The 16,630-nt window shown below is 40.9% G+C and overlaps 1 protein-coding gene across 12 annotated transcripts in view; it reads left to right on the top strand.

The window, feature by feature from the left end:
• Meis2 (Meis homeobox 2) overlaps positions 1 to 16,630 on the top strand; it is a 209,316-nt gene that overhangs the window by 141,172 nt on the left and 51,514 nt on the right. For all 12 annotated transcript variants that reach the window (XM_029472969.1, XM_021181282.2, XM_029472978.1 and 9 more), the window contains one exon: positions 8,660 to 8,736. In XM_029472969.1, the coding sequence (XP_029328829.1) occupies positions 8,660 to 8,736 (77 nt within the window). The remainder of the gene's footprint in view (positions 1 to 8,659; positions 8,737 to 16,630) is intronic.

Here is a 16,630-nt window from a genome sequence, read left to right as displayed (position 1 = left end):
TCTCTCTCTCTCTCTCTCTCTGTGTGTGTGTGTGTGTGTGTGTGTGTGTGTTATTGCTATGTAACCTAGGATGGACTTAAATGTGAAACACTTTGCTTCCTCATACCCTGGAGTTACAGGCATGAGCCACCATATTTAGCTCTCTCTGTTCTTTGGCCTTTCCACTGTGACTCCAAGTCCATGAAATATTAATATCATGGTATCTAACCATTATTAAAAGTCTCTTAAACTGTTCCTCAATTTTAAAAGATACAGTTGTTATAATTTTATCTATTTATTTCCATGTAGACTTAAGTGAAAATGAGTCTTCCATAAATAGCTACGTTTTCTTTCTCCCAAATATATATCTGGCATAAAAAATTTTAGAAACTACTCATTTGAATTTTAAGCTTGTGTTTCCATGACACCAAACATCTGGATGAAGATAGGGAGACTCAGATGTTTTCAAATACCCAAATATTGTGTTGTTAAAACAGTTAAATGACTATCTGATCCTTTCCAATATTTATCTCTGAATTTACTTATTGTCTGTACAGCAAAGGCAGACCTTTCTATCAAAAGACTCCCAAGTTCAGGAGGAATGCATTTGCTCAGAAGTGTGTACTGAAGAATTACTACACAGAAAGCCCTGTGCTAAGTTCTATAAAAGTTCAAACACAAATGAGACACAAACTTATTTCTCAAATGATTTTCCAAATTAGTGAGGGATGTAACTCAAGTGCATAGAGAGATGATGAAAGGAAAAGACAAGAGAAGAGAGAAGACCAAGGAGTTTGGAGGGAACAGTTACTTCCTTACAATTACAGTGTTTCCCTGTTGTTGGCTTAGAAGGTTGGGGATGCCAGAACTGTGGGAATGATGGAGATGTAAGAATCACATATTATGTCAAATACATGTTCCCTCTGGAATTGAAATCGAATACCCCTGAATCTGCCTGATGACTGTAGTGGTCTTTGTTGTTTCATATTATCACATCTTCTAGTTACTATAAGGTCTTTGCAATTAAGTACTTCTCAGGTATTTTGGCTAGCAAATTTATATTCATGTCCCATAAGTGTTTCCGCTTTACACACAAAACAGGCTGATGCTTTCTGAAGTCATTATACGGAAACAGCATCTCAATCCAACCTTACATTTTGCTTTTCCGATTTAGGTGGAAAATCTTTACAATTCCACATTCATTGTGCACCCAGAGTTCTATCTTTCTGATTGTACGATGTTTTAATCGGCTGGAATCACAACGTGGACAAATGGTTTAACATCTTGAACTGTCTGTCGGGCTTCTGCTGTGCTTGACAAAGCAGAATGATGGACCCTGTTCCCTTTCCTTCATCCACTACCTCGCATCTTACTCCCCAAAGTCAATACAAAGTAAAGTAAATGGTCATCGTTAGCTAGTGGAGGGGACAAACCCAGAAAATTCCAGATAATCTGAATTAGGCTAAGTGTGTTAGTTATGATCAGCTTTTTGGTTCAAGTATCTGAAGGTGAAGGCAGGCCAGTTTTAGGTGACTTCACATCCAGTTGTAGAAATGTTGACAGAAATCTATTGTCTATAGGAGCTCTCTTCAAGTCAGGTTTCTTCTCTCCATTTGATAGCAACAAAGTTAATTTCACCCCAAGAAAGCTTCCTACTACATAGGAAATACAGTAAATAAAGAGCCATTTGGCAGTCCCATGATAAAATTCCTTAATCTAACTTGGATGTCTTCCATGCAGACAGCATAGTTAGCTATGGTGATTGTCTAAGCTGAAGTCACTTTATTGCAGCTTAGTATATTCCCAACATAGAAATCATAGCCCCATTACCAAAGGGAAGGAAGAAATATACCTCATGGAAAACATAAATGCTAGAATGGAAAAGTCTCTCATTAAATGTAAGGATGATACCAGAAGGCAGCATCTGATGGTGTGGAAATTGTAGAAACAATACTAAGCCATATACTGTGAAGAAGAAAGGCTGAGCCCCTTATTGAGACTTAGGCTTGTAAACAAAAGAGAAGCCAGCAATAATCAAACAGTTGATTGGAGCTGGACAGAGTTGCCCATGCCTATAATCTCAGCACTCACTCAGAAGGCAATAAAATTTTGCCATGAGTTTTAGGCCAGCATAAGGTAAAAAAGTAAATTCTATTTAGCCTGGCAACCTGAGCTAGACTATAGAGTAAGACTGTCTCAGAAAAGCTAGAATGGGGAAAGAAAAAAGAGAAAGGGCAAAAGGAGACGGGGGAAAAGAAATCAGGAAGGTAACAAGGAAGAAAGGAAGGAACAAGAGAAGAAGGAAGAAGGTTAGGAGAGAAGAAGAGATGCTCAGGCTGCTGGCTTAGCAAAAGGAACTTTTATTGATTTTTCTGGGGTAGTCGGAACATCTATAATTGTCAATTAGTCATGGGCACAGTTTCAAAGATGTTCTTTCGGTGTATAAACATGCTAGCCTTGTACTTGGTGGGCTAAAGGGCAGTCAGCCTCACTTAGGAACTGCTGAGTTACCCCCTGGTGTCATCATTTTGTGTGACTGCCCTAGCCTTGTGATTTAGTCTAGGTCTTGCGACAAGGCCCTGGACTGCAGACTTATTTACAAAGAAAGTCTCGGGCAGGGTAGAGGAAACACATGCCAGTTCCAATGAGCAATAGGTCAAGTTAGCCATGCATTCAACAGTTCTCAAATGATCAGCATGTCTACTTCCAGAGCTCACAGGTTGAAGCAGCAAAGATGGCTGACATGATATAAAGACAGAGATGCCAAACCTGTTGTATCCCATTTAGCCACCAATCAGGGACCTGTAGATTCCAATGAAGAATCAGTGTTTTGGGAAAAAAAAATGTTCTTCAAATTTCTAGGGGAAAACATTGGTTATGCAACTGTTACCATAGCCATTTTTCAGAGGGTTGTCTCTAGCAAGATATCAGGGAGCTAAGAATGTACGCACCCTCAGCTCTGTGATCTCCCAAGTTAGCCACTTTAAAGTCACCTAAGAAGGAACCATGTGAATTTGCTCTGTAGGTTCATCTTACATCAGAATTGATTGTGGGGATAATAGGGGAAGAGAAATAGAATTAGCCATCACAAATTTTGCTATTAGGATTGCTCAGGTGCTTACTATGTCAGGTTACAGTTCTGCTAATCCCATTGCTTTAGAACCCCAGAGTACTGTCTCAGGCCCAGTCATATACAATATAAAAGAGCTACCAACAAGACGTGAGAGAGAACCAATGGCTGAGCTCGCCATTCTTGCTACAAATACATAGAAACAATGAGAAAGCAGCCAAGGATACGGTAGCACATGTCTTTCGTCCCAGCACTAGGGAGGCAGAGGCAGACAGAACTCTACCTTTGAGGCCAGCCTAGCCTACACAGTTAGCCAAAGCTACACAGTGTGACATGTTTTCAAAAAATAAAAGAGCAATGAGTGAGGAGAAGACAACTGCAAATGTGAGAACCACATAAAGTTCTCCTGTTGAGAAGTTATACCCCAGAGAGACGTAAATAAGACAGGGTAGTGAAGACATAAAATTATAAAAATCTAGTAAATTTCTTCAAAAATTTAGTACAGGAAGTATTACCTTGAGAAACAACAGTGGGAGAGCTTTAAAATGTTGTTTTCATTGTTTCATGTTTCCTCTTCAAAACTGATGAAATGTGCATTCTATTCACGATATAGAAATTGTTATTCACATAGGCAAAAGTTGCTAAATTAATGACAACTGACTTTGTTTGATCTTTTATTAGAAGATACATTTATTTACATAAGGAATAATTCCTGGGCTTGTTCACATGATTCATTAAGTATGGATAGATGATATCCTTCCAAAGGAGTTTCTTCATCCACGTTGGGGAAATTACTTTGAGGGTTTCTTATGTAACTACCATAACTAAAATCAAGATCACAGGAATGGAGAGATGGTTCAGAGTCTAAGAGCATGCTCCGGCAGAGGGCAGGAGTTTGGTCCCTGAATTCACATTCAGCAGCTTACAACTACCCATAACTTGGAGATCTTGGAGAATCCAATGCCTCTGGTCTATAAGAGCAACTGAACTCAGATGTGTAGACACCCCTCCACACACATAAATTAAAATAAAGCCTCAAAAAGAACAGATATCCATGAGAACGATTATTACAAATAATAATAACAAAGTCACTCAGCTTAACTCTGTAAAATAAGTTTGTTAGTGAGACGTTGGGAAGTGAAATCCATCACCCTCATGTTGGCAGGAATTGATTCTGTCTAACATCATCCTCCACAGCAAGTTCCTTGACCATTTTTCTGTTGTGTTACACAAGTAATTTGACAAACTATGTAGCCTTGGCTAGCCTGGAACTCTTTGTGGAGCAAGCTGGCCTCAAACTCACAGAGATCAAGCTGCACAGTTCTCCCTAGTGCTGGGGTGAAAAGAGTGAACTACCCCACCCCCACCCCATGCCAACTCTCTCCACCCCTAGCTTGGAAAAGAAAGAAAGAAAGAAAGAAAGAAAGAAAGAAAGAAAGAAAGAAAGAAAGAAAGAAAGAAAGAAAGAAAGAAAGAAAGAAAGAAAGAAAGNAGAAAGAAAGAAAGAAAGAAAGAAAGAAAGAAAGAAAGAAAGAAAGAAAGAAAGAAAGAAAGAAAGAAAGAAAGAAAGAAAGAAAGAAAGAAAGAGAAAGGTAGGTCACATTTCACCAGACTTCAATCCAGCTGAGAGATGCTTAGGTGATTTACAATGTTTTAGTCTTGCAAATAACTCCCTTTTAAATTCATTGTGCATTTCTTGTTTGTGGGCTATTTTGAAGTATCACTTATAATTTTACAACATCAATATAAATCTTCGCAACACAGAATGAAATTCATGATCCACCAGTTCTAGTTCGGACATTCTTAGGGAGGGGCTAGTCAAAAATGATCATTGTTAAAGGCCCTTCCCCCCAGTGTCCCAGGGGTGTAACAAGGCTGTGGCTCCACTTCCTTGTACTTGATCTACCAAGTACCTTATGCTTGCTCTACCCTAAAAGCAAGGACGGAGAGGAGCCAGGTGGTATCTTGGATAAAGACATCTTGCTTTCAAGTGAATTTGTACATGAGAGGCCATTAAAGAACATTTTCCCTCTCTGGTGGAATCAGGAGAGCTATACATGCCCTTTTCACTTTCCCAACCTTTTCTAGTTGATATTCCAAGTAAGGAGTCCTTTCAGGGTGGGATTTTATTCTCTGCTGGCCTTGGAGTTATTTTGAGATGTGAAAATCCTTAGCCTTTAGTGTTATATTGATGAAGGGACTCATCATCATTGCTATTGTGTTACAACAGTGTCCCCTTAGGAGTAAGCTGAGCCACCTCTGGGCCATGGGACCCAAGTGAGTCGGCCCCCAACATCGAACAGTCAAAACCAGAGCTTCAGGCCAAGATCGCGGGGATTGACAACAAATTATTGCTTGTGCTCCACTTCCAGTTTCCAAGTGCAAACATCCCCAAGTTTATTTTAAATTTGAGCCAGTCAAACATCTAGTAATACACATCAAAGAAGAAGTGGAGGCTTCCCCTGTTTATTATTTCAACATGATGTCTGTCCCAATAAAGCCTGCACACGACAGATCACGCAAGAGAAGTCCTTTAGTTCAGTGGTTTGCCCTTAAATATGAACATATACTTGTAAATTAATCCAAAACACATTGTCACGTTCCATTCCCTTTAAAAGCTGATTGTTCTCAATCGCCCTTTTAATTTTAGAAATCCACTGGATGACTGCCAGGACACTTACAGACCAGCAGTCCAGCCTATGTAGAAAAGGGGCACGGATCTAAAGTGCTCAAAACTTACAGAATGGCATTCAAACAACTGAAAACTTCTTCTAGTCTTCCCTATTAATTAGGGGGGGAGCCATCTGTGCAAGGTGAATTTTGGTAAGGTACCAATGTTTTTAATGATTTAATGATAAAAAATGGAATTTAAAAGTTCTCATGAAATAGAGAAAGTATAGGCAAGGGATTCCCACGATAAAATGTACTGTTAACAAAAGTCTGCAGTTGCTTGACTGCATTTCTAATAAACACTAGAAAGCATTCTTTTTATTCAATCAGAGTTTACCATCACGTAAAGGAATTGGTTCTCTAGCAGTCTAGTAGCATCTACTCTCTGTACTTTTCCTGAATTACTTTGTCCCCCTTCTCTCTCTCTCTCTCTCTCTCTCTCTCTCTCTCTCTCTCTCTCTCTCTCTCTCTCTCTCTCTCTCTCCCTCTCTCTCTTACACACACACACACAGAGCTCAGAACTTTTTTGGACAAATGCAGAAAACAAGAAAAAAAAAACACACATGGCAAGGGTAGTTGCGGGAGGAGACAAAGACAGAGAAAGAGAAAGAGAGACAGAGAAAGACAGAGACAGAGGGATGGATAGAGGAAGGGAGGGAGAGGGAGAGAAAGGGGCTGAGTGAAGAAGCAGCACACTGAGGCATGTTACACCACTAGCCTCTTTCTATACATCCAGGGGAATGCATCTTTCATTTCCATTTTGACTTTTTTACTGTTTGCACAATTTCTCCCCCTGGGCTGACAACCTACAAAGCTAGGCTCTTCGAAATCAGAGTAGCAGAAACTCAAAGGGAGACCACTGTCTTGATTTTGGTTAGGAAATAACTTGACAAGAGGAATTTTTTTTAATTGTCATTTGCTCTCCAAAGAGTGTTTTTAGTCAATTAAAATCTCTACTCTAGGCTTCTTCCAGTTTGAAGGCACCTCTGTGTCTGCAATGAACAACCCTTGTTTGTGAGTCATTCATTTTCTCCATTACCAAAAGGAGAATAGAGGACAATTACATTGTTTGGACGAATCCGAGTGTTAGGAGGAGTATTTGTCACAGAGGCAGAGTGCAGTACCTGACAGGCAGCGATTGATGGCCAAGAATGAGCGTGAGTGACCAAAGCAGCCTCACTGGATGCAAATTACTGACTGTGGATTCCAATTTACCCTGTTCATTTTTCTTGCCTCTGCTGAAGACCATTAGTGGTTTTTGAAGCAGTGAAGGGGTCATTACTAATGTGGGGAGGCTCTAGCAGGAGGGGGAAGGGGGGCAAAGCCTTCTGTAATTACACAGCTTTAAGGAACAGGCTGCAGGCCCTAGCCAAAAAAGTGTCAACACCTCGCAATCAGAAAAATTTATTTTCATTTTATGCTTAACCCATATTAACTCAACATTATCATCTTTCTTTGTTAACATTTGCAGAATATTAAAAGCCTGACTTCTATATTAATACAGCTCTAGTTAACCCTTTTGCTATACAGGGGGTTTGGTTGAACCTATGGCATGTGGGCTCTTGAACAAACAATCGTGCACATTGTGGATGATGCCTCCGATTGTGGAAGATGAAGTACCTGAGGGTTGAATTCTTAGATGATTGAAAAGCATCTCTGTCCTCCAAGGCTGGGATGATTAGAATACTTAAAAGATTTATCTGTTTTATTCCTAACTGTATGTATAAATGTGGATTGGGGATATGCATGATGAATCCAGGCACCATTATAACCCAGAGACCCCAGAGACCCCAGATACCCTGGATCTGGAATTATAGGCAGCTGTGAGCTCCCCAACATGGGTTCTGGGAATAGAATTTCTGTCCTCTGCAAAAGAAGTGGGAGGTGCTTCTACACTGAGCCGTCTCCCGGCCCCCTGATAACTCTTCAGTGATGACGAAAGGCTTTGTAGTCTAGGAACAACCCTGACACAGGGATAAAAGTTTACCTTCCCGTTGAAGAAAACCAGTGAATTTTGAACAGGACCTTATGTAACAGATGCGTTTCATAATTATGCGCCCTCCAGCACAGAACCTCTTGAAGGAAATGTATGATTGTAAAATAACATTCCTGGGTTTCAAGATGAGAGAGGAGGAGAGAGAGGGGTTTAATAGGAGTGTTGTTCATTATCAGTGTGAATGGACTGTGGTAGGAAGAAAAGAATTAAAAACGAAACCCATGGCTTTGTTCTCTAGTTGCTGTACTTGAAGTTAACATGGAAAAATTCCGTAGGAAGCATGTCATAAAATTGACTCCTTCTCCCCTGACATGTCAGATGTATGCCTAGGGGAAGGGACAGGTAAGCTATGCAAGTCACTCTACATGACCTTGATAGCCCAGAGCACTAATCAGTAAAAAATTAAAGAATCCTAACCCCACCCAGACTAAGAACTCTACATCCAATCCTTTTTACCTTGGCTTTCAAAATAGTTGTGATAACATATCAGCCAAGAGTCCAAACTTCTACTGTGATTACTGACTAAGAAATAATAGTTATGTAGACCAATCTCTCAAAAGGTAGAATGGGGTGAGAATTCCTCCTAAACTCACAAGGGAGCAAAGGAAATGGGTCTCCAAGCTTTCTACATGCAACAGACAGGAAAAGAGACACCCAGAATCCTGATGCCAATGCAGGATACTTTCCACCCCCGACTGATCAAAAACATGGAGTGACCTAGGCACCTGGACATTCATTGCTGGTCCTACAGACTGTGACAGGAAGTTAGGCTGCCCCTACTGGCTCCTGTCCACACTTGTCAGCAAGTTAAACATATTTTTAAGTGTGATAAGGAGAACCGAGCCGTAGAATAAAGAATGCACAAAAGGTGGCTTTACGCTTAGAAGTATGTGCCTCTTTCCCGACTTCTGATGCATCTTTTAAAATGTTTGTCTCTTCATCAGCACCCGTACCCTTCAGAAGAGCAGAAGAAACAGTTAGCGCAAGACACGGGACTGACAATTCTGCAAGTGAACAATTGGTGAGTGACCCCAAGATCTCTCTCCCTGGACTAGAGTGGGGTTCCTGAGTGATTGTTTACGTTTCTTTCTTGGTTTTATTTCTGGAACAAGGGAAGTCAAGGGTAATCCCTGCATTTCTTCCCTGAGGTGAAATGTATGCCTAGGGTGAATGACAGGTAGCCTAGGCAAGTGGGCTTTGTACTCTTTCTTCTTCTCTCTCAGCTGCTTTCTTTCCTTTTTTGTCTCCCTCTAAACTCAACTTTCCCCTTCTCTGATGCTTTAAAATTCTCCAGCCAAGTCAAAAGTTCTATCTGGCTCATTCCTGTCGAATACTGTTGCCTGTGTATGTGTGTGTGTGTGTGTGTGTGTGTGTGTGTGTGTGTGTGTGTGTGTGTGTGTGTGGTTTTGTTTTTGGGTTTTGTTGTTTTTTTGTTGTTGTTGTTGCTGTTTTTTTTTGTTTGTTTGTTTGTTTTGCACAATGCTTACAGCCACTATTTCTGGAAAGGGTTTCTTTTGTCTGGACTCTCAGGAACACTGTAGGCACGGGATGTCTTAGAACCTACGCATAGCTATTTATTTACCATAATTTTTCTTTAATAGAAGAGAAGGCTCTTTTCCATTTTTACCTTGTGCTTTAGATTACTTGCATGGTGCTATATGGGCCATCTTACCCTTTGTACGTGGCTTAGAGGGTAACTGAGGAAAGAGGAGGGGTAAGGGATTAAATAAAATGATCACAGTGGCCAAGAAATGATATAGGAATTACTTATCAAAATACTGGCCCAGGTTTTATCAGCAGCTTAATTTTGTTCTGTACATTCTTGGGGTGATGTTCAGATTAATTGAACTGACAGTTTTCTTTCAAAATTCAGGGGAAGTATTTGCACGGATTTCAGGCCTTATACAAACTTAATTACATGGAACTCCACTTTATCATTCTAATTCCATGTAGCAGAGGTTGTATTTACAAATGAGAAGTCTCTGGCTTTATTCACAGCTTTCCTTAATATATTTATCAAAGCAGGTTCATTTACAAAGTGCTCTATCTGTGGGATACAGGCAGGCAGACATTAACAAAGCTTTTAGGTTTATCAGGCTCGCTGCCTGATGAGCTACCCGAGGGTCAATTGATTTTGTGGTTCTGTGATTCATTTTTTTCTCATTTTTCTAGGATCACAATGAGAGACATGCTTGGAGAATTAGCCAGTTTGTCTGCCTTATCTGTCAGGCAATTTTTTTTTCCCAGGGAAGTCAAGCTACTTAAATTGGCCACAGGAACTGTCGTTATCTGACTTTAATGCACCCTATAGTGTGGATAGCATTTCAATTACACCAGTAACCAAAGCTTAGCTGCAGCCCTTTTCATGCCTACTGTTGTACAGAAAGTGATGTGCCTACCTACAGAAGCAGAAAATTGAGTTGCCTTGCTTCTGTCAGGGTGATTAATGCAGAAATAAACTGCTAACCCGAAAAGAGAGGCAGAAAGAAAGGATAGACAATACAGACCAGGATTCTCTTTAATTTTCTTCTAAAGATTGGAGCTATGTACATTTAAAGATACCCTTTAGAGCAAAAATCTTGGAATAAAGGTTGTAATCTCTAGGGTCAGATGTGCCTGGGACTGTGCCTTGGTAGGGGCCTCCTGATGTAAATATATAATGTGTAAGCATATACATTCTCATTCCTGTTCCCAGTTCAAGCAATCAGCTGTCTGAAACAATAAAATAAACATATTCTGGGTTAGGTTTAGGAGACTCAGCCCCACACTGGTCTCCAATGTAAGGTACTGCATAGCCAATGGTGCCCAGTACAGGTAACATCACTTCAGAAATTTGGTGGTTGTTTTTTGTTTTGTTTTGTTTTGTAAATTTGGGACACATTCCGGGAAGTTGTGGTGGGAATTTTTGAGACAAATGGAATGTTTTTACACTGATATTTGGCATTGACATTTGACCTTTCTTTGAAAACTTTGTCACATTTCATCCGTTCCTGGCTTTTTTTTTTTTTTTTTTTTGATGTAATCATTGCCCTTGAAGAGAAAAGACGACTCAGTTCTCTATGTAAAGACCAGCCCTCCTCACAGACACCTGGCTGGGACCTAGAAGAAAGGACCCTTCTTTTCTGAAATCCACAGAGCCCCAAGGCATGTGCAGGAGTTCAGTCGGTGTGATATTTCGGGTGTCTTGTTTCTCTGTGATTTGGGCCACATTTGCCGAGGGTGAGGACATGACAGTCTGTCACATGGCACACTTGCCGTAATATGGGATAAACGTTGACACCTCTGTCTCTACAAAATAATTCCATCTTTCTAATTTTCACACTTCCTTCTGAAAAAATTTCTGTAATCCTGCCCTTAGGTCCAATTCTTAGCTAATAGCTACCATAACTTTGATAATAAGGTGTGACTCATGAGGATGGCTCCCCAAGTTCCCCTGAAGCTCTGCCAAGAGTTGAAGACAGGGGCCCCCTATCCGGGGATTTCAGAAAGGAATCTGAAGGGAATCACTCCCCACACTGGTACATTTTGAACTTGTCCATCCACTGCCTTGACAAAGTCTCCTTTGAAACAGTGCTGACTCGCCTCTCACAGGAGGCTTCAGACTCACAGACCTCAGATGCATAGAGTGACAGGAAGAATGAACATTCTAAAAGAATGTTCTAGACCCTGAGAATGACTACTCTCAGGGGGAAAAAAGGATCAAAAGTAGCTCCTGGGGCTGTAGAGACGCTCGGTGATTAAGAGCACTTGCTGATCATTCAGAGGACCCAAGTTTAATCTCCGGAACCCAAGTTAGACTGCTCACAACAGTGTGTATCTCCAGGTCTCTGTGGGAATATCCCCAATGTGTGCATGCCAGACACAGACACACATAAACACATGGACACATGGACACACATGGACACATACATGAAAGTTAATTAAAAAAAAAAACAAATAGTTTCTAAACTTTAAACCCTCTCCCCATCAGCCAGATGTGGACAGAGTCTAGTCTTATATGACACAGGGGTTACACCCAGGGACTTGAGTATAGTCAGGAAAGCCAACATCTATAGTTAATAAGCAACAGGACACAGCCCCACATACCTAATGAGAGCAATAAGCAGTAAAAACAGGCCATTTAAGACCATCAGTAATTAGGAACTAGGAACAAATAGGAAGCATGGAAGTTTAAGAGATAACTGAGAGAATTAGACATGTGTTGCATCTTTGTAGCCTAGGCTAGAAAGGACCCTAGAGAATTTCTCAGATGTACTTACAGAGAGAGTGTGTAAAACATGCTGGCACAACCAAACCAAAGTGTGACTCCCAGAAGGATCAGAGTTTATGACACCAGTGTCATGTCCCCAACAATCATCTCACGGAAGTCCATGAATAATAAATCGCTCAAGTAAGATTTCTTTTTCAAGATGACATTATAGATGAGAGGGTTGGGCATGGTACCTCACACCTATAACCCTAGGACTTCAGAGACTGGGGCAGGCAGGATATGTTGAGTTCAACACTAGCCTGGGCTATGTAGTGAGTTCCAGATCAATGTGGACTGCATGGTTAAGTCTTGCCTCAAAAATCCAAACACAAGGTCAGGCATGGTGGGTCACTTGTTTGTCACAAAAATGAAAGGACCCAAGTTCCAACCCCAGAGCCCACATAAGTCTGGCAGTCGTGGTTCCCATCTGTTGTCCCTGCTGCCTAAAGTGGGATGGAAGGCACAGACAGGAGAATCTGCAGAGGCTCGGGGAGCTACCTCACTTAGTTCATACAGCAGACAACAAAGAAACCTTGTCTCAAACAAGGTGGAAGTCAAGGCCTGACCTCCAACCTTGCTGATCTCCACATGTCTGCTATGGTGTGTGCATACTGCACTAATATACACACAAACCACTCAGGCACATATCATACACACACCCCACAGAGGAAAAAATGTAAAACTCTTTCGGCTAAATCACAAAACATTCATGTTCACATGCAACACAACACCAGAATTACATTGTAGTTACAATATTTACCTAAAATTCTCATTTGTATAATAGATTAATTTGTATAATAGATTAATAGATTAATTTTATTATTGTTGTTCCTTCATTTTGAAGCAGGGTCTTGCCTACCCACAATTCTCCACGTTGTTCAGGTTGGCCTTGAACTCACAATCCTCATCTATCCACCTGAGTTCTGGGCTCACAGGCACACAAAACTGCATTTGGTCTCTATGCTACTATTGTTCTTTTGAAAAACTCTCACTATGTAACCTTGGCTTATCTAGAACTTGCTTTGTAGACCAGGCTGGTCTTGAACTCACATAAATTGGCCTCTAACTTTAAAGTTCTGGAATTAAAGGCATGAGACACTGTTCCTGGCTCCAGATTAATTTTTAAAAGAAAAAAGATATTGCATTTTTTAAAAATCATGAGATTGTAGTCATTATAATCAACTACAAAACAACATCCAACATCTACAGGGGTGAGCTATTGATGGAATGCAGGTAAACTAGGATTTACTTCTTCTTAAAAGATAGGTTCCAGACCCCCAAATGAAAAAGCATGAAACTTAAATCAAGGAACTTTTCAGTGAAGGAGGTCCAGAGAACTCCTTTGTATAATAGATAAACGCCCTGCCCAATCTCTCAAACTAAGATGAACTACTAATCACTCATGTCCTGCTTGGCCATTTCCCCATCACGAGGGCCCATAATCATGTGAGCTGTAACATCTCTAAATGATCACACCCTCATAGAGGACAGAAGCTTGACTTCTTATGCTTCAGATTGGCCCCATCACACATTTTTTAGAAGTTACAGGAGTTTGTTCCATTAAGACTGAAGGACTTTTGACAATCTCTTGAGGGTCAGGGTATCTTCCTAGTAGTTGATCTCCCTTGCAGCCTTACAAAGGCTCAACGCCTTCCCAGACACCAGTTCAGGCTTTCTTGCGTGTGAAATGGAACCATGCTGGAGTAAAGGACACTTGTGTTAAAGTATGGTGTAGCTTATGAAGACTCTGAGAATCAAATGCAACATGGTTGGGACTCTGAAGTCCTGATTAAAGTGCAGCCAGCAGCAGAGTGGTTGCCTGAAGGATGCAGTAATGTTCTCTAGGAACCCATTGTCCCAGACAAACTTACAAGATGCTTTGAGCTTTGACTTGAAGAGCGCAGTCATCCTGCTCTAGGTGGACTTCAGGAGGGACAGTCACTTGCAGGCTTATGCTAGTGAATTCCCCAGTCCAACTTGAAGCCTAATTAGTAGGACGCAGAGGACGTGTGTCCAAAAGGTCAGACCTTTTTACAGCAAGGGAAAGTCATTTTCCAGGGTACATGAGAGTTGCCGTTGTCTTCTCACCACGGAGAGAGCAGACACTGGGAAATACACTGTAATATTAGGACATCAAGAGTAAGCTGGGAACTGAGGGAATAATTTTGCGGTAAACATATGGAATAATTGGCCAGTGGTGCAAGAAATGTAAATGAGGCACCGAGACAGCTGGACACTTTTATCTCAAGAGAGAAAGGACTGAAGGATTGAGTGATAAACCAGGGAGGTGGGGTTGAGAAAAACCTAGACAGAGCAAAGCGTGCCGGACTAAATACCCTCTTTCTGCTCAGCAATTTCCACCACGGCCATTTGTTAAATGCATAGCTGCCGTCTGCGGTGATTATTTCCAAGGAACATCTATGTTTCAGAATAAAAATCCATTTGAATCTCAAGTCAGATTTGCCAGGTGCTAGATTCATTGTCAGCATTTAATGTGCTGAGACTGCCAATGCTGAGGAAATGAATAAAAAAAAAAAAAAAAAAAAAAAAGCATGATTTTGAACTCCAGTGTGGAGAGCGGGAGGTAAGAGGTCTCTCTCTCTCTAGGTTCTCTGTGCCAGAAACACCCAATCTCTGGAAGAGAAGTAGAGAGGCCAAGGGGACCCAATGCTTCCAACTTGTCTCATGCTGTCTTCTGCTAGCCACAAGTGGGCTTCCTCATAACTGACACTCTCTGGCTGTAATAGCGATAAGACTTCCCATCTCTGCTCATCTTCCCATGAACTCTTATCAAAGAGCGCTCTTATTATTTCTTGGAGACCCACAACAAGAAGGAAGGAATGGGATAGTTGAGAGATTAAGACAGGAAAAGAAAAACAAGCACGATGAATGCTTAACTAGAAGGACTGCCCTGAAATCAGGTGGCTTGGGAATCAAACTGGGGTGTTAAGTTAGGAATCGTATGTGGTATGAAATTCTCCGGCCCCCCCCCACACCTGAAATGTGAACTTTGGAGCTACTTCATGGACTGGGGCAGCTCGGTCTCCCACCCATTGCCTTATCTGATCAGTGATTCTAGACAGGTCCTATCCTGGACTGATGGAAGTACCATTTCCAGAAATTTCGATTCAGTCCAAATGTAGGCAGGCAGCTCAGACTCAGCAAGAGCCTTTTAAAAGTTGTAAACAAAAGGAGCAGGGTGGGGGGGGGGGCACGAAGCCAGGGAGGAGGCAAGGGAGTGAGTGAGGCAGTCCTTTATGATCAACTACACCCACCCAGTCCTTTGTGTTTTATCCTTTTTCTTTTTTTCTTTATATAGAAAGAGTGAAATATGGTTTTCATAGCAAACTGGCGGCGTTATCTCAGGATGCATATTTCTTTGCTGGGCTAGAATGCCAATAAGAGGAGAGAAAAAAAAGTTTCTCGTTTAGAGGAATGTACAGTGCTGGAGAGAAAACACCAAACAACAACAACAAAAGAATGCAATGAATTTTTGAAGCAATTCCAAAAAAAAAAAAAAAAAAGGAAGAAAGAAAGAAAAAGAAAAGTCCCTTAAAGAAATGTTTAAAAATTTTTTAAGAGAGAGAAAATTCCTTATATTGGAAGTTACTGTTGTTCAAGTCTCTATATTATAGAAGGAAAATTGGCCTATAATGTGTTTAATTTTTTTTTTTTGGAGATTTTTAGAATTTAGCCTTCTCTCTTTCACTGACAAGAACAATGAGCTCCAGACAGCTCCTGCATTCCGCACAGGGATCTACCTACCACTGCACTTCATTATGCCAGTATTTGGAAGAGAGACAAGGTTTGCTCAAATAGGTCCTTTATCCATATCCACTGGCATGATCTACATGGTTTCTCTGGTAATGCTGAAAGAAAAGCCCATACCTCAGGCAGCTATAGGATTTGACATTTGGATGCTATTGACTTGACAGTTTACTCCTTTTCATGGGGGGGGGGGGTGTGTGAAGTGACGTCATTGGAAATATTACAGATGTATCCTATAGCAACTGATTTAGTAAGTATTTCTAGTTCCAATTACAGAGGGATAAAGTAAAAATTGTATTTTTAAAAAAGATTTTTTAAAAAACCAAGGAATTGGGATGTTCAAGTTACTCTTAAGTTATTTTTAGAATGTAGAAGCAAGAGAGCTTTGCCTGTGCAGTGCTTCCACAGAGCCTGAAATTAGAAGCTATTAAAATGATACAAAATAGATTAGAATGTATCAATACTGCCTTGTCTCCGGGGGCTGGCTCGTTCCCTCCCTCCCTTCCTCCCTCCTTCCCTCACCCTTTCCTCCCTCCTCCTCCTCTTCCTCCTCCTTTTCTCTTTCTTTCTTTCTTTCTTTCTTTCTTTCTTTCTTTCTTTCTTTCTTTCTTTCTTTCTTTCTTTCTTTCTTTCTTCTCTCTCTCTCTCTCCCTCTCTCTCTCTCATCCTGAGGGCTGCTACAGCTTGGTCCAGTTTTCAATGTTGCTGGTGTGTTCACCTTCGCACACACTACTACTACTATGGGGCTTTTCCCAGTAAAATTCCCTGCAGCGTTGACTACTTTTTAAATTCCTTCCAAAAATTCCTCCTCTCTGAATAGTCTTTAGATGGCCCGCACCCATGCACTTCACTAGTTCATTCATGCATTCTCCCACTGGAGAGCAGCCTTGTAAAAATT

The sequence above is a fragment of the Mus caroli genome, chromosome 2 (genome assembly GCF_900094665.2).
Source record: "Mus caroli chromosome 2, CAROLI_EIJ_v1.1, whole genome shotgun sequence".
NCBI lineage: Eukaryota > Metazoa > Chordata > Mammalia > Rodentia > Muridae > Mus > Mus caroli.
Note: the sequence above shows the minus strand (reverse complement) of the source record. Positions and strands in the feature narration are given on the sequence as shown.